General features: G+C 36.8%; 1 protein-coding gene across 3 annotated transcripts in view; it reads left to right on the top strand.

Annotated features, from left to right (window-relative positions):
* PRKD3 (protein kinase D3) overlaps positions 1 to 22237 on the top strand; it is an 86963-nt gene that overhangs the window by 32621 nt on the left and 32105 nt on the right. For all 3 annotated transcript variants that reach the window (XM_044925826.1, XM_006056832.3, XM_006056833.3), the window contains 6 exons: positions 7927 to 8065; positions 10440 to 10571; positions 11359 to 11516; positions 15822 to 16014; positions 19083 to 19160; positions 21901 to 22084. In XM_044925826.1, coding sequence (XP_044781761.1) covers positions 7927 to 8065; positions 10440 to 10571; positions 11359 to 11516; positions 15822 to 16014; positions 19083 to 19160; positions 21901 to 22084 — 884 coding nt within the window. The remainder of the gene's footprint in view (positions 1 to 7926; positions 8066 to 10439; positions 10572 to 11358; positions 11517 to 15821; positions 16015 to 19082; positions 19161 to 21900; positions 22085 to 22237) is intronic.

The raw sequence follows: 22237 nt of genomic DNA, 5'->3' as shown, positions 1-22237 counted from the left end.
ATTATATTTGGAAATAGGAAATTTAGGAGGTACTTAGGGTTAAAGAAGATGTTCAGGGTGAGATTCTAATCCAGGAGGATTGGTGGCTTTATAAGACTGGAGGAAGAGTCTCTCTACCTGCACATTCCATCTCAACAACTGCATGTAAACTAAACAACATGTTGCTAAAAAAACAGCGGATCTGTGATGCAACAAGAGGAAACTTAAAAATGCCTTGAGACAAACCATAATAAACAGCCACAGAAAGAGAAATGAAGGGAAAAACATGCATTCTTAATATGTTACTTTTGGAAGTATAATTGGTATAGCCTCTGTAAAGAGCATTTGGGAAGTGTCCAAAAATGTTAAATGTGTATGTTCTTTGACATGGCAAATCTACTTCTAGGAAATTATCCTACTCATATATTCAAAAGATGGGGGGAAAATGTATATACAAGATTATATACTTTGTATTGTTTGTAATGAAAAAGATTGGGAACAGTAGCTTCAATTCATATGGCATTCAAAACATCAGGAGTTCTCTGAGCTCTTTACATATTTTCACTTACTTAATTATCATGATAACCTTACAAGATAGGTATTGTTTTACAAATAGAGAAACTGAGGTTAAGTAACTTGGCCAACTTTATAAGTGAACTCAAGACTATTTAGCTTTAGTTTTACTCCTCAACCCATATCCCATCAGTAGGGAATTGGTAAAATAAAACTGTGCAGCTGTAAAAAAAAAAAAAAGAAAGAAAAAAACATTTTTGTATATTGTTATTAAATGATCTCTAAAATATGTTGCTAAGTGAAAAAAAATGTACAGAACACTTTTTATAGTTTGCCACCATTTGTGTAAAATGAGGAAAAGATATATCCATGTCTACTATCTAGGTATAAAATATGTTCAGAAGGATATTGAGAAAACTGGCTGTGTTGTTGACTATGGTGGAGATCACTGGGCAACTGGAGCTTAGATTTTGCACTCCACTCTTGGACTTGTAAAATTTTGAGCCATCGAAATAAATTTCATACTAAGAAATAAGAAATGTATTTTAAAAGAATATATATTATATCCCAAAGTATATAATTATCCTTAAATCCATACTGAGAGATACGTATATTTGGATGAATAAATAAATGGTAGGAAATAGAAAAATCTCCCCTACAGAAGAATTCTGAATAATTTATATAGCTTCTCTGCCCTGAAGGACAGGGGAAGTAACTTGTCGTTCCTTAACAAGTGTTAAGCGTAGGCTGCTCATAGTAACTTACTTCCAAAGAGTATGTTATCAGTGGGAGAGGGGAATAGCTTTCCAGGGGAGAGACCTGACAGACACGGCCCAGTCAGATCATCAAGGTCTGCGTCAACAGTAGTTGATCGTGTTGATGGCAGGTACACTTGATATGACATGATGAGTATGGCACTTTACCTCTGACGTCTTCTTGGCCAAGATCCGTAACTCCAGTGTAATAATGAGAAAAATTCTGACAATGAGGCATCTGAGAAAACCCCTGAACAGTACTCCTCCAAACAGGCAAGGTCTTCAAAACTCTGCAAAGTCTAAGGAACTGGCACAGCCAAAAAGGGCCTAAAAAGATCTGACAATTGAAGGAAGTATGGTATCCTAAACAGGAACCTGGGACAAGAAAAAGACATTGGGTAAAAAATAGGGAAATCTGAATGAACTGTAGACTTCAGTTAATGATAATGTATCAATATTAGTTCATTAAGTGTAAGAAATTTACCAGTGAAAATGTCAATAATAGGGGAATCTGGTATATGGGTATAGGTATAGGGAAACTCACTCTGCTATTGTCTTAATTTTTCTATGTCAAACTATTTAAAGTCCATTTTTAAAAAGAGTATATATGTATGTCTCTGTACATGTATATGTATATGCTGTGAAAGTGCTGCACTCAATATGCCAACAAATTTGGAAAACTCAGCAGTGGCCACAGGACTGGAAAAGGTCAGTTTTCATTCCAATCCCAAAGAAAGGCAATGCCAAAGAATGCTCAAACTATTGCACAATTGCACTCATCTCACATGCTACTAAAGTAATGCTCAAAATTCTCCAAGCCAGGCTTCAGCAATACGTGAACCATGAAATTCCAGATGTTCAAGCTGGAAGTTTTAGAAAAGGCAGAGGAACCAGAGATAAATTGCCAACATCCACTGGATCAGGGAAAAACCAAGAGAGTTCCAGAAAAACATCTATTTCTGCTTTATTGACTATGCCAAAGCCTTTGTGTGAAAGTGAAAGAAAGTGAAAGTGAAGTCGCTCAGTCGTGTCCGACTCTTTGCTACCCCATGGACTGTAGCCTATCAGGCTCCTCCGTCCATGGGATTTTCCACGCAAGAGTGCTGGAGTGGATTGCCATTTCCTTCTCCAGGGGATTTTCCCGACCCAGGAATCGAACCCGGGTCTCCCACATTGCAGGCAGACGCTTTACCGTCTGAGCCACCTGACTGTGTGGATCACAATAAACTGTGGAAAATTCTGAAAGAGATGGGAATACCAGACCACCTGACCTGCCTCTTGAGAAGTCTGTATGTAGGTCAGGAAGCAACAGTTAGAACTGGACATGAAACAACAGACTGGTTCCAAATAGGAAAAGGAGTACGTCAAGGCTGTATATTATCACCCTGCTTATTTAACTTCTGTGTAGGGTACATCATAAGAAACGCTGGGCTGGATGAAGCACAAGCTGGAATCAAGACTGCCAGGAGAAATATCAATAACCTCAGATATGCAGATGGCGCCACCCTTATGGCAGAAAGTGAAGAAGAACTAAAGTCCCTCTTGATGAAAGTGAAAGAGAAGAGTGAAAAAGTTGGCTTAAAGCTCAACATTCAGAAGGCTTAAGATCATGGCATCTGATTGCATCACTTCATGGCAAACAGATGGGGAAACAGTGGCTGACTTTATTTTTGGGGGCTCCAAAATCACTGCAGATGGTGACTTCAGCCATGAAATTAAAAGACGCTTACTCCTTGGAAGGAAAGCTATGACCAACCTAGACAGCATATTAGAAAGCAAATACCTTACTTTGTCAACAAAGGTCCATCTAGTCAAGGCTATGGGTTTTCCAGTAGTCATGTATGGATGTGAGAGTTGGACTATATAAAGCTGAGCGACTGAACTGAACTGAACTGATAAATGTATATGTGTGTGTGTTTGTATATATGTGTATATGTTTGTGTGTGTGTGTGTGTGTGTGTGTGTGTGTGTATACATATTTAGGGCTTCCTGGGTGGGTTCTTTATTGCTATATATATAGGTGGTGCTAGCAGTAAAGACTATAAAGAAAGCTGAGTGCCGAAGAATGGATGCTTTTGAACTGTGGTGTTGGAGAAAACTCTTGAGAATCCCTTGGACTGCAAGGAGATCCAACCAGTTCATCCTAAAGGAAATCAGTCCTGAATATTCATTGGAAGAACTGATGCTGAAGCTCCAATACTTTGGCCACTTGATGCAAAGAACTGACTCATTGGAAAAGACCCTGATGCTGGGAAAGATTGAAGACAGGAGGAGAAAGGGACGACAGAGGATGAGATGATTGGATGGTGTCACCAATGCAATGGACATGAGATTGAGTAGGCTCTGGGAGTTGGTGATGGACAGGGAAGCTGGGTGTGCTGCAGTCCATGGGGTCACAAAGAGTTGGACACGACTGAGTGACTGAACTGAACTGAGCAGTAAAGAACCCACATGCCAGTGCAGGATACATAAGAGACTTGGGTTTGATTCCTGGGTCAGGAAGATCCCCTGGAGAAGGACATAGCAACCCTCTCCAGTATTCTTACCTAGAGAATCCGATAGACACAGAAGCCTAGTGGGCTATAATCCATAGGGTCACGAAGAGTCAGACACAACTGAAATGACTTAGCATGCACACACGCATGCATATATATATATATATTTAATATTGAATACACTGAATAATATAAAAGTAAATTTTGAAATCAGGTGTCCATGTCCTAGTCCCTAGAGCTTAACCATAAATCTAGGAATAATCTTTGTGTGTTTTGTTTGTTTTAAATGTTCTTGATACTTTCCCCTAAGCATCTTTGCTGTGGATATCTTTGCCACAGGCATTTTGGTCAGATTTAAGTTTTTTGTTCACACATACTACAGTACTACGTGATTGCAGTCAGTTGAATCTGCCGGTGCAGAACTGCAGATTCAGAGGCCAGCTGTCAAGTTATGCATAGGTTTTTGACTGGATGGGGATTGGCACTCCTAGCCCACAGATTGTTCAACTGTATGTGGTTTTTTGCTTATTCAGTTTTCTTCTCGTTCCGTGTTGCACTTATTCTTTTTCACTAAAATTTCTTCCTTCATTAAGAGAAGTGTCATTTTCCAAATACTGGCATGCCTGTTTGTAACCAAGCTTTGTATTGTGTTGTGAAAGCTTTCTTCTACAGTGTTGTTTCTGTCACATGTCTGTTGGTAGACATGCCAAAATTCCAGGAGAAATGTGGGATGAGTTCTGTACCTTTAAGGCCCTCAGCCTCTTTCTCCTCTGATGTGTAGTGTATTTCAAAATAAGAAACCAAATCATTTTGGGGCAGATTATCCTCATTTGTCAGGACTTCCCTAATGGCTCAGACAGTAAAGCGTCTGACTCATTTGTCAGCTCAGTAAAGCCATTGATAATGTTGCCAACTAGAAGAAATGGTAATATACTTTGAAACCAAACTGTCAACCAGTTATTTTATCTTTGATGGCAGAATTGCCTTATGGGCAGTAAGTTATGTGGCAGAAATGCTTGCTGCAAAGAAGTCAGTGATAAAGATGCTTAGGGTGAAATAGGAGGCATGGTTTTAAGCTCCACAGATGATTGCAGCGTGTGACCAAAGGTGAGACATGATGTTACAAATTCATTCCTGCTTGAAAACCAGTTTCTGAATTTTTAAAAATCATCAACAGTCTATCTTTATAAATTCAAAGCTTATTAACAGAGTTTTTTGTTGTTGTTGTTGTTTTTTATGGAGTTGTTCCTTACAATTGTTTAGATTTAAGTGAGTGTTTATGGTTTATTTCCTTGTTTCTACTTTTTAAGTGTTTTATCTTCGAGATACTCATGCCTCAAGATTCATAATATTTTTAATGGTGGGCAACACTGTTTCCTGATATTCAGTGACAATATTTAATATTCTCTCTGGCTCTTTTTTTCAGGCTAGTTTCTGTTACTTCATTTTGTGAGGACCCTTGTTTTCAGAGAATTCGTAAATGTCTTACCAAACACACCTATATAATCATGAATAGCAAAACACTCTTTTTCACAGAGTTGTTATTACATTTCCTTTCCCTTGGAGAATTGTGTAATTTCTCAACCATATAGATGAATATAGTATGTAAACATTTGCTAATCCAGAAAGTTACTTTGTTCTTTATCATCACTGATGGCTTTCCAGCTTGGTACACAATGTATGTCTTAAATAAATATTCTTAATACTCGTAATTTTGCTAAGCCATTAATTTTTTATGTTTTCTTCTCTCATTAATATGTTTAGTTGTGGGGAGTTCTGATTTGGTCAAAACGGTTTTAGTGATCCATATACTTTACCAAATGTAGTTTCTAGGGGGAAGTGTTTCTTGTCTTGCTTCCTATCTTCTATATAATCCAGACCCTGATACCTCTCTCCTGACCCATAGCCTCTGCCTTCTGTAGGAGCTTGCTCTGCCTCTTCCTGTTCCAGTCCCGGCTACTCAGTGCTGTCAGCATTATCCTGTTAAAATTGATCATGTTCGTGCCTTGCTCTGGCACCCCTTGTCTCTCCCACTTTGGGTATAGAATAACACAAACCACTAGTGTTTATTTGATCACAGTGCTGAGTGTTTTATAGTCGTCAAATAATTTAATTTTGACGAGAACCACTTAAAGCTAGTACTCCTGGGGACTTCCCTGCAGGTCCAGTGGTTAAGACTCCATGCCTCCACTGCAAGAGGCACAGGTCCAATCCCTGGGAACTAAGATCCTGCATGCCATGTGATGCACCAAAAAAAGTAAAAGCTTGTAGTCTTACTATTCCTAACTCATAGACAAGAAACGGAGCTTTGAGAGGTTAAGCAGCTTATCTAAGGTGCTATAGTTTGTAGGTTGCAAAGCTTGAGAACCCAGCTCTGCAGATGCTGAGTTTCTCTGTCTGTATGGTTCATCTGGGGCTCTGGTGTACATTTTTGCCTTTTTTTCTGTCCCTGCCCGCCGCCCACCGCCACCTCCACCTCATTTTCCAGTCGTCAGAGTCCACTTCCCTTCTGTCATTTACCTTCTACTTTCTCAGTGATGACCCTTTTGTTTTCACTTTCTGCCCTTGGAAATCTTGCTTCTCTTTTTATGATTCTGCTCAAATAGCACTCTTAAAGGGATAGTCTATCTTTTTTATTCCCTCTTCTAGGGTTTTTTCATTCTTGGCATTTCTCTTATGTTATATATTTGTTTTATTTCTCTTTGTACTAGGTTGTAAGCCCCTGGAAGGCAAAGACTGACTCGTAGCTTTACACACCATAGGACCGTACACTTACAAGACATGTAAAAAAAAATTGTGACTTTTTAAAATGAGTTTTATTCATACAAATATTTTGTTAGAGATTTTATAAGGATGGAATATGGAATCCTTTTGTTATTAATTCTTAAGAATTGTTGCAACTAAGGTTGTATTTTAGTTGCAGCTAAGTTTTACTCTCCATTAGATGTTTTCCAATTTAATAATTAAATAAAATTTTAGTAAATTTAAATTTTAAGTTAAAATCTAATGAAAATAATTTTCGATTCTGTATTACTCTTTTCAGTGGAAAATTCTTATGCTGTTAGATCTGTTTACAGCGTGTTATGAAGTTTTAAAAATATCTGTAACTCAAATATTGAAAAGATATAGTATTATAAAAATTCCAAATATTTCTACACTTTATTAACTGAGGTTTCTTAAAATGCAAGTAAACTTTAAAATTTCTAATTAAGTCATTATTTTCAATTCCTAAAAATTTAACTTTTTCCCCCAGAATTGAGACCTTTTTAGAGATGTATATAAGAATTTTTAATGGGAAAATTAAGGCCATAAAGTAAGATGAACCAGGTTGGTATCTGCACCTAAAATATATGCCGTAAGATCCTTAATTGATGTAGAAGTGGGCTACAAGTTTGGCTTGGCCTTTTTCAGTGGGCAAAGTAAACAGGAAAACCTGATTAGTTACATGATCAAACTGCTCATTACAAAACCAACTGGATGGGAACAAGGAAAAATCATCCAAGGTCAGGATATCTTATTTAGAGGATACAGTGAGTTGACTCCATAAAGAAGATATTAAACTTGGTAAACCATCAAGATGTAAAAGTTAAGAGAAAGCATTACTCAAGCTAGATTAGCGTGGTAATTGAGCACAGGGAATATGGCTAGACTAAGAAACTCAACTTTTTAATTTATTTTTAATTAGCTTAAGTTTAAATAACTACATGTGTCCATATTGAACAACAACAATATGGCTGGTAGTTGACTAGATGGGAAGCTCAGTTCTAAAGGACAGGAAAGACTGCTCATCTCTCAGTCTTTGTAAGAATAGCACTAAATTGAAGATTGTATTCTTCATCAATAACTGAGTAAAGAAATTCTACACTTCTAAGAGACAAATGTTTTAAGATATCAGTAATTCTTTATATTGCTTACTTTTATGTTTTTGAACTTGAGAATTATCCAAGATGCTTGAGCACATCGTTGATCTAATTTGGATATTAATAAAATTGTTAGCAAATAGTGTCTCCAGGAGATGATGAGGGACAGGGAAGCCTGGCATGCTGCAGTCCATGGGGTTGCAGAGAATTGGACACGACTTGATAACTAAACAACAACAACAAAAGTACATTTAAAATTATTTCATAAGATTGAGACATTTACTTACGAAATGAGTATACTGATATAGGACTCTTTTCCTACAGTTTCCAGAGTGTGGATTCTTTGGCATGTATGACAAAATTCTTCTTTTTCGCCATGATATGAACTCAGAAAATATTCTGCAGCTCATTACCTCAGCAGATGAAATACACGAAGGAGACCTAGTAGAAGTTGTTCTCTCAGGTAAGTAAATAGTTTCTTTTATTTTGTTGCCTTTTTTTTCCTCCCAAAGAACCTTTTTTTTTGGGGGGGGGGCTTGAACTAAATGCTATATTTAATTATACTTTGTAAATACTATAGTTGCTTACTTCTGTGTTGAGCTTAAAGCTCAACATTCAGAAAACGAAGATCATGGCATCCGGTCCCATCACGTCATGGCAAATAGATGGGAAAACAGTGTCAGACTTTATTTTTCTGGGTTCCAAAATCACTGCAGATGGTGACTGCAGCCATGAAATTAAAAGACGCTTACTCCTTGGAAGGAAAGCTATGACCAACCTAGACAGCATATTAGAAAGCAAATACCTTACTTTGTCAACAAAGGTCCATCTAGTCGAAGCTGGTCATGTATGGATGTGAGAGTTGGACTGTGAAGAAGGCTGAGTGCCGAAGAATTGATGCTTTTGAACTGTGGTGTTGGAGAAGACTCTTGAGAGTCCCTTGGACTGCAAGGAGATCCAACAAGTCCATTCTGAAGGAGATCAACCCTTTCTTTGGAAGGAATGATGCTGAAGCTGGAACTCCAGTACTTTGGCCACCTCATGCAAAGAGTTGACTCATTGGAAAAGACTCTGATGCTGGGAGGGATTGGGGGCAAGAGGAGAAGGGAACGACAGAGGATGAGATGGCTGGATGGCATCACTGACTCGATGGACGTGAGTCCTGGTAAACTCCGGGAGTTGGTGATGGACAGGGAGGCCTGGCGTGCTGTGATTCATGGGGTCGCAGAGAGTCGGACACGACTGAGCGACTGAACTGACATGATTTTTACTTTCAGGAAGGTTACATCACAGATGAGAAAATAGGAAAATAAGAAAGAAAGTGTTAGTCGCTCAGTTGTGTCCAACTCATTGTGACCCCATGACCGTAGCCCACCAGGCTCCTCCGTTCATGGAATTCTCCAGGCAAGAACACTGGAGTGGGTTGCCATTTCCTTCTCCAGGGCACCTTCCCAACCCAGGGATCGAACCCAGGTCTCCCATATTGCAGGCAGGCTCTTTACCATCTGAGTCACCAGGGAAGCCCCCAGGAAAATAAGCCCTGAATTATTTAAAGCTAAAGGAATTATCAGTTGAATTGGAAGAGGACTATATTCCTCTTTTGACTCAAAGAAATGAAACAATTACACTGAAATTCTGTTTCCTTTTCCCATTTCTGTGACGATTTGGAGAAGAAAATCAGAAGGAAAAAAAAGAAATAATGAAAATGTGGAAGAGGAAACTGCAATATTGGTTGATTCCATGACTTAAACAATGCTCCTTCTCTTCTTTTTCTTCGTGGACATTTTCTTATTCTCTGTTTTCCCCTCTCACCCATTCTTGCCGTCCATTGTTCCTTAGCCCTGCTATTTCTTACCTCATCCGACAGCAGGTGGGCAGGATAGCTAGTGAGAAGTGTCAAGGAATAAAGAAGGTGTGTAGTAGGCCTGTAGAACTTGTGTTTGGCAGCAAAGGAAAGAGGGAGGGAGAGACGTAGAGGGAGGGAAAAAATAAATAAAGAGATGGGAGAGAAGGAAAGGAAGAAAGGCCAGGCCTAGAGTCCAGCATTCTGCCACCATTTTTTTCCCTCTTCCCAGTTTCATCTTTGCAGTCTTGAGGCTCTTTCTGATCACCACCTTTCCTTATTAGTCTCTAATCCTTACTGTTTATCTTCTCCACTACAACCCCAAATTCTGTATACATCCCAGTCCTTGTCTTTTCATTGTAGAGGGGCTTCACTCCCTGTCTTCCCGGTGGTCATGCTCATATCTGTTCCTTTTTTGCTCTGGAGCCTACATCAGCCCACAGGGATATCCATAGTGACTTGCACGTGATGTTGAAAGGATGTCTGATGATGGATGCATCTGCTACTGTTGAGTTGCTCACAGAGGGGAAAAGAGTCTCTTTCTTATCCACTGGGACTGTGGAGAACAGACAGAGTGTATCCTGGGATCCTAAATGAGGACTGAGTGCATTTCTCCCAGAAACATTGCTATAAGTTAATGTTAAGTTTTATAATTTTTTAAAATTTAGTGTTCTATTTCCCAGTACATTATAAGTTAAATAGTTTTTAACTAGCTAAAATAAATATGACAATCATTTGCAATCTGACTCCAAGAAAATGCTTTTGGAGGTCAAAATACGTACTTTTGGAGATCAAATTATTTAAATTTGTCAGCTTCTTAAATAAAGTTAGAAAACCATGATGTTAAAGTCTTAAAATAATTTTTTATGGGTGAAAGATGAGTTTCAGAAAAAGAAATCTGTATACTTTGACATAAATGCTTATGGTTGATGTTCTTAATCTTATCACAACTGCAAGTATAGGGTTTATTTGAATATTTTTCTTATTTTTAAAGCTTTGGCCACAGTAGAAGACTTCCAGATTCGTCCACATACTCTCTATGTGCATTCTTACAAAGCGCCTACTTTCTGTGATTACTGTGGTGAGATGCTTTGGGGATTGGTACGCCAGGGACTGAAATGTGAAGGTATGTGTTCTAAATTTTTGATAATTTGAAATAAGTTTTCACATTTACATTCTTTAATCATCAATGAAAAAATAAGATCATTGGTCAGTGACTAGGTAGTACCCAAGGTTTGGAAGCAGAGCAATCTGGTTGTTCTGTATTAGAATTGCCAGGGGGGTAGGATGCAGGTGCACATCTGATTTGTCAGTATACTTGTTCTGTAAAGGACCAGAGGGTACATACTGGTATTTTAAGTTTTTCTGGCCACGTGGTCTCAGTTGCAGTGGCTTAACTTTGCCATTGCAGCATGAAAATAGCCATGGGCAGGTGGTAAACTGTGAGAATGCTGTGTTCCAAAAAATTATTTATGAGCACTGAAATCTGAATTGCATGTAATTTTCACATGTCATAGTCCACAGTTTGCTGAAGTTATTTAAGCCAGTGGTTCTCAAACTTCACTATGTATCAGAATCACCTTGAGGATTTGCTGAAACATTACTTTGCAAGGCCCCATCCCCAAAGTTTCTGATTCAGTAGGTCTGAGGTGAAGCCCAATCATTTATTAGATTTCTAACAAATTCTTGGGTGCTGCCCTGGGGAGCACACTTGAAGAAACCACTGCTTTAGCTAACCTAACCTTTCTAAATAAACCTTTCTACACATTTCCTATTCTTAGCTTGTTATCTGCGTTCTTCATTAGGATAGCTACTGCTGCCAGAGAAAATAAAAGAAGCACCTTTTTTTTTAATGTATGCACTTAGATGGTTAAGTTAAAAAATTTTTTTTTAACCTTTTAAAATATATTTAGGCTGTGGATTAAATTATCATAAACGATGTGCCTTCAAGATTCCAAATAACTGTAGTGGTGTAAGAAAGAGACGTCTCTCAAATGTATCCCTGCCAGGACCTGGCCTCTCAGTTCCAAGACTCCTGCAGACTGACTATGTAGCCCTTCCCACTGAAGAGGTATGTACTCTAAGATAATAGAGGGCATTTTTACCATTTACTCTTTATGTTTCTACAGTATATATGATGTCATCCTAAATCATAAGTTATATACTAAAGAACAGTAGCGTTCCTACACTTAAGAAACTTAAAATGTATCACTGTAAACAGGGCTTACCAGTAGCAATGAATTGCATGTTGTATAGTTTGAGATCACCCTATCACTTGAACCACGAGATCAGTCTCCTGACCAGTATCCTGACTCCTGTTCTCCACACTGCACTACAGCTTAATAGTCAGCAACCAATTAGATCGCTCCCTTCAAGGAAACCTCTATATATTCTGCGTTTCCGACAATCTGTAGTATTCAGCATTCCCTGAACACATCCTTTCTCCCCACCCCCCTACATTTGCTCTTGTTGATATCTATCCTATATGCTTTTTCTAGACCTAGCTCAACAGCTACCTTACTTGATTTCCCTTTACCTAGAAGTTATTTTTCTGAATGCCATACCACTTTTCAAACTTCCTTGATGGTGTGTATAGCATTCTACCATAATATCACAGCATTTGTATACTAGATTGTCCTCAAGGAGTTTAACTGTTTAGAGAAGACAGTATTCATGTCTGTCTTTGCCTCACCATGCCCAAGCTCCGTATCTTGTACTTTAGTTGGCGCTCAGCCATAAATGAATAAGTGTTTGAGTGACATCACTCATCTTTACGGTATTCCAGTGAGGTCTGTATACTGTGAGATAGCTGGCACTCAGAATTATCAAGTGACTTGACTAAAGTCACAGAAATTAGTAAGCAATTTTAGAATTTAACCCAGATCTGCTTATGTGTAAATCAAATGTAGTAGATTGGGGAAGAAAGAAATAACTGCCTTACTTATTTGGTACTACTTTAAATAACTTCCATCCGTAGATTACAGTCTTAATTTAGTTATTTCTGTAACCCCTTTGGCCTTCTATATATTAATGGCAAAATCAAGCCATTGGACTGCTGTCTTGACAGCTTCATCACAAGATTTCGCTAAATTGAGGAACTAAAATAGAAGCTTCTGAAATTCTTTCACAAAAATCCCACATTTCCATATTGCATAGCCCTACTATGACATTTTTAAAGTATAAGATGTGTGCTTATAGAGAAGCATTAGAACTGAGAATGAGGAGTTATTATAAATACATGCAAAAGTTTAGGGAAAGATTGATAATAGAAAAATTAATGCATTTTACACACAAGCTACACAGGGAAACTTGGCTCGAATTGGGGGCTGTAGAATGAACATATGTTGTTTTAAGAACCCCACAAATGGTACTGGTTTGTCAGCCATACCCACTGAGTATTACAAGATTAGGAAATAACAGGACCGAGCAGATGAATAAGGTATTCAGTTTTAATTTATTCATTTATATTTTACCCGGAAGATGAAAATTCTTTACAGAAGTATAAGGAGAGTGACGTGTTTGAATTGGATAGATTGTGCAGTGTTTTAGAACAAGTAGAAACTGTAGTAAAGAATACCGTCTCAAAAATGAAGGTACATTCAGTAAGAAGAGCTGAGAGCTCATGGAGGAAAATCAGAGGGGAGGAAGAGTGGTAAAAGCGGACAATCTAAAGGAGTAGAGGAAACAGTGAAGAGATGGGAGCGTCCGAGTCTGAACCAGGTTTAGAGAAGAACTCACTCTAAGTGGCTGCAGGAAGCACCTCGTAACTTGTCAGATGCCAGTCTTCGTGCTGGGATGCTTTACTTACCTTTTCTTCTGTAATCCGCACCACAATCCTGGCAGGCATGTAGCTGTTGTCTTGGTTTCATAGATAAAGCATGAGGAAGAAAAGTTTCTAAGGAGTCAAAATATTAAACTTCACTAACTACTGACATAAGAGAAGGCCAGTTTGGAATAGAAGCCTTTGAATCTGACCCTTGGGTTGTCATGTAATAAGGCAGTTTCTGTCAGTGTCTGAAATCACTGTAAAGGGAATCAAGTAAAGAGGTGGAGAGGCAGAAGAAAATAGACTGTTCGTTGAATTTGGTTAAAATGGAACCACCAGGTTTAGAGAAACCAATGTTGAGTGATGGCTGTTTGGAGATGAGAGAGATTAACGTTCATCTCAGTGCATTTGGGAGAAACTTTTTTTTTCCTGCCCCATGCGTGACTTGTAGAATTTTAGTTCCCTGACCAGGGATCAAACCTGCACCCTTGGCTATGAAAGCATAAAGTCCTAAGCACTGGACCACCAGGGCGTTCCCCATTTGGGAAAATTTCTGCAGGAACAGTACAGAATCAAGGTAGAAAGAAATTCTTGATTCTTAAGTGTGCACATTAAAAGTAGAGATATTTCTTTCACTGAAAAATGTTCCAAAGTCGAATATATATAATTGGGGAATTGCCCCCTTTAAATTTTTTATATCACCTTTATTATTTTATATGATTGAGAGTTGGCAATATTATGAAGTTTTTATGAGCAATTCAGCCAAAATTAGTTTAAACACACATTGTGGAAATAATTAGATTACTTTCAGGAAATTTCTGTCTACACATCAATAAGAAAGAAAGGAAAATTTAAGCTAATAAGTAATTTGTAAAGAGGGCCATTAAAGCAATGTAAGAAAAGAGCTTCCACTCAATTCTAGTTACTCTCACTGGTCCCATTTTAGCCAAGTGCTCTAGGTAATTCTACCAGCATTCTCCATCCTCCAAATTCTGATTAAGTCTGTTGTACCTTTCTTGCCTTCTTCACTCAGTAGATGGTAAACCACTGTTATTGGCTAGATTGCAGTCTGCTCAAGGGTGTTGAGATGGGGAAAAGGTTAAGAATCACTGTACTGCTAAGTAGAAGACCCAGGTGTAACTCAGGTCAGTCCACGTGTTTGTTTTAAGCTTGAGACATAGACTAAGTGGTTGAAGCAGAGCAAGAGAAACACAGTGTTGAGTCACCACTAGACTGGGGGCCCAGGGATAAGCAAAAGCTGAAGGCATCCGTTTCTGGTTCCTGCTGGCTGCTTTATCAGCTCTGAGGAATCACTTCAGTGTTCCTTTTGCTGACGGTGCTCTGTACGTGGAGGAGGGTTGGGCCAGACTAGAGCAGGACACCTTAGACAGCTGAAGTCTACAAGTTTGGTTTGGGTTTTGACATTCTTTTTGTACTTTTCTTAAATTGCTTCATAATTTGCTTTAGAACGTTTCTGGCTACACATTATTGAAAAACTATCGAGCAGAGGCTGTATTTGTGTTGTTTTTATAGTGCTTTCCTCCAGTGGTCAGCCCTTTTCTTTTTTCCTTCCTCCTACTTCCTTCAGGAAAAAAGCCCTTTATTTTCTTCTCTCATTTCTGCTGTACACTTCTCTGTCTTTTGATTTCTTTTGGCTTCTGTTGGTTGAACATATCAATGTACAGCGACTCAATTCTGAGTTACCCACATTACTGGTTATAGAAGGCAGTCCTGGCAGTGACGAGGCAAGCAGCTACAGCAAGGTCTGCAGTGCATCTAGAAGGCAGTTAGGTATTTGGATTTTGTCCTTGAGAATAAGGACCGTATCCATTTTCATATTTCTAATACATAGTAAAGGACAGTCAATGAATGTTGAATGAATATGATGGGCTATATTGATCTGACCTGGAATTAAATTGATTGTTTCCTTGGTATACATAAAAAGGGTCATAGTTTAAAAATCCATTTATCCCTCAAATGGCACAAAAATTTTTAACCACATCTTCTTTAATTTTTCTTTTTGCTCACCTGAGAGGGAAAAAACCAAATAACTGAAATATACTTAAAATATCAAGGAACTTCTTAAAGCATTATTACTAAGGGTAAAGTTGTTTTAATTTACATCTGCCATTATTAATGAAAGATTTTTACATACTTATTTTAGTATTTATTAAAATAGATTTTAAAAACCAAGACTTGTTTCAAAATATTTTCAGACGTTGTCTTCAGTAGCTCAACATGAGCAGCACTAACCCTTCTAAATTTACTTAATTTTCCTGTAATTAATTTCTTGGTAAGGAATTTGAATGTTATAAACTCATTTTAAGGTTTTGTTTTTTATTTGTGAAATGTCATATGTGCCTGGCAAATAATAATCAATGGATACATATCTGTGAGGATGAAAATACCTTGCATAAATAATAGCAAAAAAATTCTACGCTTTTCTTTTTCAAGGGTTGGTAAGTTAAGCTTCCAAGGGAAACTGCTGAGATCCACATTTTTTTATTTGTGGCTTTAGTGTTTGAAATAAATGACTTCTGTGGTCAAACCCTGATCTGAAGACTTTGTTTTTAATGTTGACTTACACTATGGAAATTACTTATGTTTTAGTCACATGTTCACCAAGAACCTAGTAAGAGAATTCCTTCTTGGAGTGGTCGCCCAATCTGGATGGAAAAGATGGTCATGTGCAGGGTGAAAGTCCCACACACGTTTGCTGTTCACTCATACACCCGTCCCACGATATGTCAGTACTGCAAGCGGTTACTGAAAGGCCTCTTTCGCCAGGGAATGCAGTGTAAAGGTAGGATTGCATGATTTTCTGAAGTAAAATTCATATTTGTTTTTGTTAGCAAATATAACATAAAATACTTTTTACTTCAGAAGGCTTAAGCAAATAAATTGGTCTCATAGTTAAAAAAGAAATATGCATATATGTGTATCTATTAACGATGACTAGTATCAGCAACATGTGTATTCTGTACCAGGAGCTATGCTAAAGAAAAATTAGAGTGTAAACAGAAAAACTAGAATTTGAATCTGTGAGATGTGGCTGCGTAACAATTGTCAATATGGAACCATTAGTGAGCAGGTAAGCTAATATTTGAGCTTAAGTCTTTCTGATTCCAGAGCCAGACACTACCCAAAATATAAAATAATGCCCTCCTCTTTCCATTAAATGGAATCACCGACTCGATGGACATGAGTGAGCAAGCTCTGGGAGTTGGTGATGGACAGGAGGCCTGGCGTGCTGCAGTCCATGGGGTCGCAAAGAGCTGGACACGACTGAGTGACTGAACTGAACTTTCCATTAAGTATTCATACACGCACACACACACACAGCAACATGTTACAAGAGTTTTATTTTTGCTTTAATTATGTGGCTGTGAGAGCTGTACCAAAATTGTCATTCTAAACAATCACACTGAAACAGGCAGAAATAGTGGAAGCTACTGGAATTATTATGGGGACCATCTATATTTAGATACTAACCCAAAACACTGTCATAGAATTCCAAAAACATCTCTAATGATCTATGTTTTTAATAGAGTAATGGTTTCCTGTAGTTACATAATGTTTTAATGCTTTTAAAAGATGCTTTTATCTTTTTGTCTCGCATCTTCTCAACAGTGCTGCACAACTATGTGAAAACCAAAATAGAGATATTAAATGTGTTATTAGGCATTGAGCCAAGATAAGATATAAGTAATCTGTCTGTAATCTTATGTACTTATTTTTCATGTGATTACTGTAATTATCATTACTTCGTGATACCATACTTTTTATGTAAAAGTATTTGTGGAATTGAATTACCTAGTTTTATCTAGGTAAAACATTGGAATTGAGATCTTTGCAACAAAAGTTCTGTTTTCAGTGTTGAATTAAATAATTTATGCATAAATTTAATTTATAAGTATATAAGAAAACTTTTTTTAGCAATATTTGGCTACATACATAGAGAATACATTGTACATTTGTTGCCAGTATTTAATAACCATCAGGCAAGCTTAATTAAATGTTGAAATTTTATTTCAACAGCTTACTTTTGAATATGAGTTAATATATAAATTAATACTTTAAATATCAACACTAAAGTGTACTGGCAAGCAGCCACTAAAGAATGTTTTGGGAAAGAACATTAAGAACAGATGTACAAATTCTAGCCAGCAGATAATCTTAGTAAAGGTAGTAAATATGCCGTTCTGCTGAGTAGAACAGAAACATTCTAAAACCACATGCAAAAAAGCACAGTACTTTTTAAAAGAACAATTGAATAAAATATGTAAGTAGATTAATGAATTTTGAAATAAAATCAATTAACTATGTGACTGGCTTAGTAGTTTAACTTCTTAGAGCTCTAAAAGAATAATGTTTTATGCTTATATGGTTCACAAAGTATCAAAAAGGCATAATTTATTCAGTAATCCCTGTATTTTTACTTCAAAAGTAAAATAGACATTTTCATTCACTTGTTAAGCTAAGAAAAAAATAGTTAAGATAAAACAGTTATGCAGGATCATTTGAGAAAAATATACAATTCTAAGAGCAATTAATTTATTCATTCATCTGTTTTCCACTTTGTTATGTTAAAATTTCAGGGCAGCTTATATAAGCACATATAGGATAAAAGAAAACATAAATAAATTAATAAAAAACATGGGCAGGAATATAGAGAAGTGTAAGTGACTGTCATTAGAACTACATACTTGCTGCATATGGGTGGTAAACTTGGCTTTACATTTCAGAGGGAAAGGGAAACCTTGTTATTTTCACAATTTGCAAACCTCATGAGATAAAAAACAAACATTTAAATGTATGCCAGTGTTAATACTAGTTCGTGTGAATTTTCCTAGGGCCTCACCTTTTTAAAGACATTACATAATGCAGATTTTCTCATCCACCAAATTATTATTTCATAGAGCTTTTTCTTATAATGACCTTTCTGTATTCTATTGGCATGATACCAAGAGTTTTCTTCAGTTATAGAAGTTACAAAATTATTCTAAATCAGGACTTGAAATTATTTTTACCCATTTATTGTTGGTAGAATTATTTTGAAGGTGGTGTTAGATAGTAGTTATAGCAGTGGGTTTCAGTTTTAATGTTAATTAACTAAAGAAGTCATTAAAGTACCCGTTTCTCAACCTCACTCCCTGAGCTGCTGATGTAGTAGGTTAGGGGTGGGGCCCAAACAAGATCGGGCATCTCAAAAGATGCTGATGTTCCGGGCCTGGTGACCACAATTTGAGAACCATGAGTTACACAGTAGTATTGAACAGCTTGGACGTCACTGACACTCATCTGCAGTGCAATCAGCTCTGAGGTTCTTGCAGGCTGAAGAGAGCCATTATATACTACAGGTGGGGGACCTTGTGCGTGAGAAGCTCAGTCCTTTCTTGCAAGGTTGTCTGGGAAAGCTCTTACTAATTCCTAAAAAATGGTTGTAGTATTGCAATTTCTTTTCTGCGTATGTACCAGGTCCTGATAATTAGGAATTGAAAGTAACTGCCTGACATATGTTGGAAAGGGATTTAATCAGCCTGAGAAACTCTTTAAGGGGGATATGGAAAGAAGAATGTGACATAAGGGAGGGAAGCATGGATCTGCAGCATTTTGGCAAAGTATAAGCGGTATAAACTTAATTTTACAGATAAAGAGACTGAGTGATCCCTGAGGGATTAACCAACTATTAAGAGATGGTATAAGAATATGAAACCAGACCTTTTAAGACCTGAGTTCTTGTAGAGGAAATCTTTATTATTTCATCATCATTATTAATAATACTGTATGTGTGAGTAAAGAAAGTCTTTAACCATATCTGATACTGCCTGACTTTTTACATAAATTAATAAGATGAATATTTTGTTTTAGATTGTAAATTCAACTGCCATAAGCGATGTGCATCTAAAGTACCAAGAGACTGCCTTGGAGAGGTTACTTTCAATGGAGGTGAAAGTCTTTTTCTTAATTTCCAGAAAAGATCACAATTCTTTTGTGTGTTATCTTTATATAAGGTTATATTTGCATATTTTATTTTGTTTACTTGGTTTCTTTGACTTTTTTCTGATTTAATAATCAAGCAAAATACAGATATCGCTAATAGTATACTTTTAATTATGCCTCTGGTCTCCTTTAACCACCTACCACTCTGTAGTCATATGTGGCAAATGATGCTGCATATTCTCATTTGTCTTTAGACATAGCAAAACTTATTTTATAACTGTGCTGTTGTCCCTAGAACTATTTCATATTTCTAGTATTTATTAACTACTTAATGAATTCCAGGCACTATTGTAAACATTTTATATATATTGACATTTAAACCTAAGAACAACCTTTTGAGATAAGGACTTAGAGATGAGTAAACTTAGGCACAGAAGCATTAAATAATTTGCCTAAGAGATACAACCAGTAGTGGTAGAGTTGGGATTTGAATCTGTGTGGTCTGGCATCTAAGTTCATAGTCTTTAGAAGTCATTGTACTGTCTCACTTTCTCTTTTTCCATCAAATAATCATTTAGCTGAACATTCTAGCCTTTTTACCTTTTTTTTCCCCCTCTTTTCAAGATTATATCACTCAAAGTGATTACCTTTTTTGGAAGAAAGGAGTAAACTTGCAGCATAATTTTTCCTTAATATTACATGGCTGGTAAAAATTGAATATAAGTAGTTCTATAGGAAAGGCTTCCCTGGTAGCTCAGATGGTAAAGAATCTGCCTGCAGTGCAGGAGCCCTAGGTTCAAGCCTTAGGTTAGGAAAATTACCAGGAGAACGGATATAGGAGGAAAAGCATGAGGAGTGGAAATTAATCTCCTTAAGAGTTTAACATTTTCTCATGTGGTATGTTTTCTGTGGTTGCTGTTTAAGACCATTGACAGAGCATGATTGGTTTCTTCGTTTCAGTTGCTCAGAATTAATACAGCTTTTCTACATGATTGAAGTCTTTTCTAGATTTAGCTAGTTCATGTATTTTTGTCCTTGTCTACCTTTTGACAAATGGATATGAAATACATTTATATTCATTTTAATGTTTATTTATCTCTTTCAGATATTTACTGTTTAATTAGGAGTTTTTTCTCTCTAAATTACTTGTTCATGTGTTACATATTCTACTAATTCTTGGTCAGCTTCATTGAGATATGAGTTGCATACCATACAGTTCATACATTTAGTTTATTCCCAGTTATGCAGCCATCACTACAGCCTAATTTTAGGGCGTGTTCGTCATCCTGAGAAGAACTCCATACCAATTAGTTGTCACGTCCCATCCACTTTTCCCTGCTAGCCCCTGGCAACCACTAAGTCACTTTTATCTGTATCAGTTTGTCCCTTCTAGACATTTCATATAAATAGGATCATACAATGTATAGTCTTTGTGACTAATTTCTTTCACTTAGCATAATGTTTTCAAGGTTCATCCATGTTGCATGTATCAATACTTCATTGTTTTTTTATTGATGAGTAGTATTCCTCTGCCTGAATGTTCCACACTTGATTCATTCATCACTGGTCAGCCATGGTCCTTTGAGTTGTATCCATTTTGGAGCTATTACAAACAAGGCAGCTATGAACATTTAAGTACAATTGACTACATGTGTTTCCATTCCACTTGGGTAGATAGCCAGTAATGGAACTGTTGAGTCATATGGTAGCTCTGTTTAATATTTTGAGGACTGCCAAACTGTTTACCAAAGCAGCCATACCATTTTACATTCCCACCAGCAGTGTATGAGGAGTCTCATTTCTACGTATCCTTTCCACCACTTGTTAATTGTCTGTCATTTTGATTGTCACCATCCTGGTGAGTATGAAGTGTTGTCTCATTATGGTTTTGATGTGCATTTCCCAGATGGCTAACTGACATTGCGTATCTTTTTATATACCTCTTGGTCATTTTTACATCTGCTTCAGAGCAGTATCCCTTCTGGTCCTTTACCCATTTAACTAGGTTATTTATTTATCTTTTTAATATGGAGTTGTAAGAATTCTTTAGATATTCTGGATACAAGTCCCTTATTTGATACATGATTTGCAGATACTTTCTACCATTCTGTACACTGCCTTTTCACTTTCTTTGAGGTGTCATTTGTAGCAGAGAAGTTTTAAATTTTGATGAAGTCCAATATATTTGTTTTTTCTTGTCATTTAGGTTTTTGGTGGTATATCTAAGAAGGCTTTGCCTAACTCACAATCCCAAAGTTTACTCCTATGCTTTCTTCTAAGAGTGTTATAGATTATTTAGGTCTGTGATCTACTTTAAGTTAATTTTTGTAATTGATTTAAGGAAATCTTCCCAATTTCCTTTTTTCTTTTTTGCATATAAATATCCATTTGTCCTATGACCATACACTGAACAGAATGTTCTTTTTTCATTGTATTGTCTTAGACACTTGTGGAAAATGAGCTGACCAGGTCTATAATATAGTGGCTAACCTTTTACTTTGCTTCTAGTATCTTTTGTCATATCAAAATTTAAAATTATGATGCAATCAAGTTAATTTTCTGCCTTATGATTTTTATACTTACATCATCCTAAGAAATATTTCTTTAACTTGAATCATAAAAATATTTTTCTGTAATTTCATTTAAGAATTTTAAAAATGGTTTTCACATTTGATATACTGTCTCTATTTAGGTGTATTGATATTCCATTAATGTAAAATTCTGAATTCATTTAAAACTTTGCCAGAGCCATCTACTTTGGGAACAGATACAGATATACCAATGGATATTGACAGTAGTGACATGAACAGTGACGGTAGTCGGGGCTTGGATGACACAGAAGAACCATCTCCCCCAGAAGATAAAATGTTTTTCTTGGATCCATCTGATCTTGATGTGGAAAGAGACGAAGAAGCTGTTAAAACAATCAGGTAATGCGTGGGTATGGACTACAAGCTATTTCCAAATGCAAGGTCAGTCCAGGAGTTCTGTTAAAAAATAACAAATCATATCTCTTTAAGTGGAACCTAGAAATGTAATTATAAAAATAAAATTGTTTTTCTTGAAGTATAGTTGCTTTACAA

This window comes from Bubalus bubalis, chromosome 12 (genome assembly GCF_019923935.1).
Source record: "Bubalus bubalis isolate 160015118507 breed Murrah chromosome 12, NDDB_SH_1, whole genome shotgun sequence".
In the NCBI taxonomy this organism is placed as follows: domain Eukaryota; kingdom Metazoa; phylum Chordata; class Mammalia; order Artiodactyla; family Bovidae; genus Bubalus; species Bubalus bubalis.
This window is presented reverse-complemented; position numbering and strand designations above follow the sequence as displayed.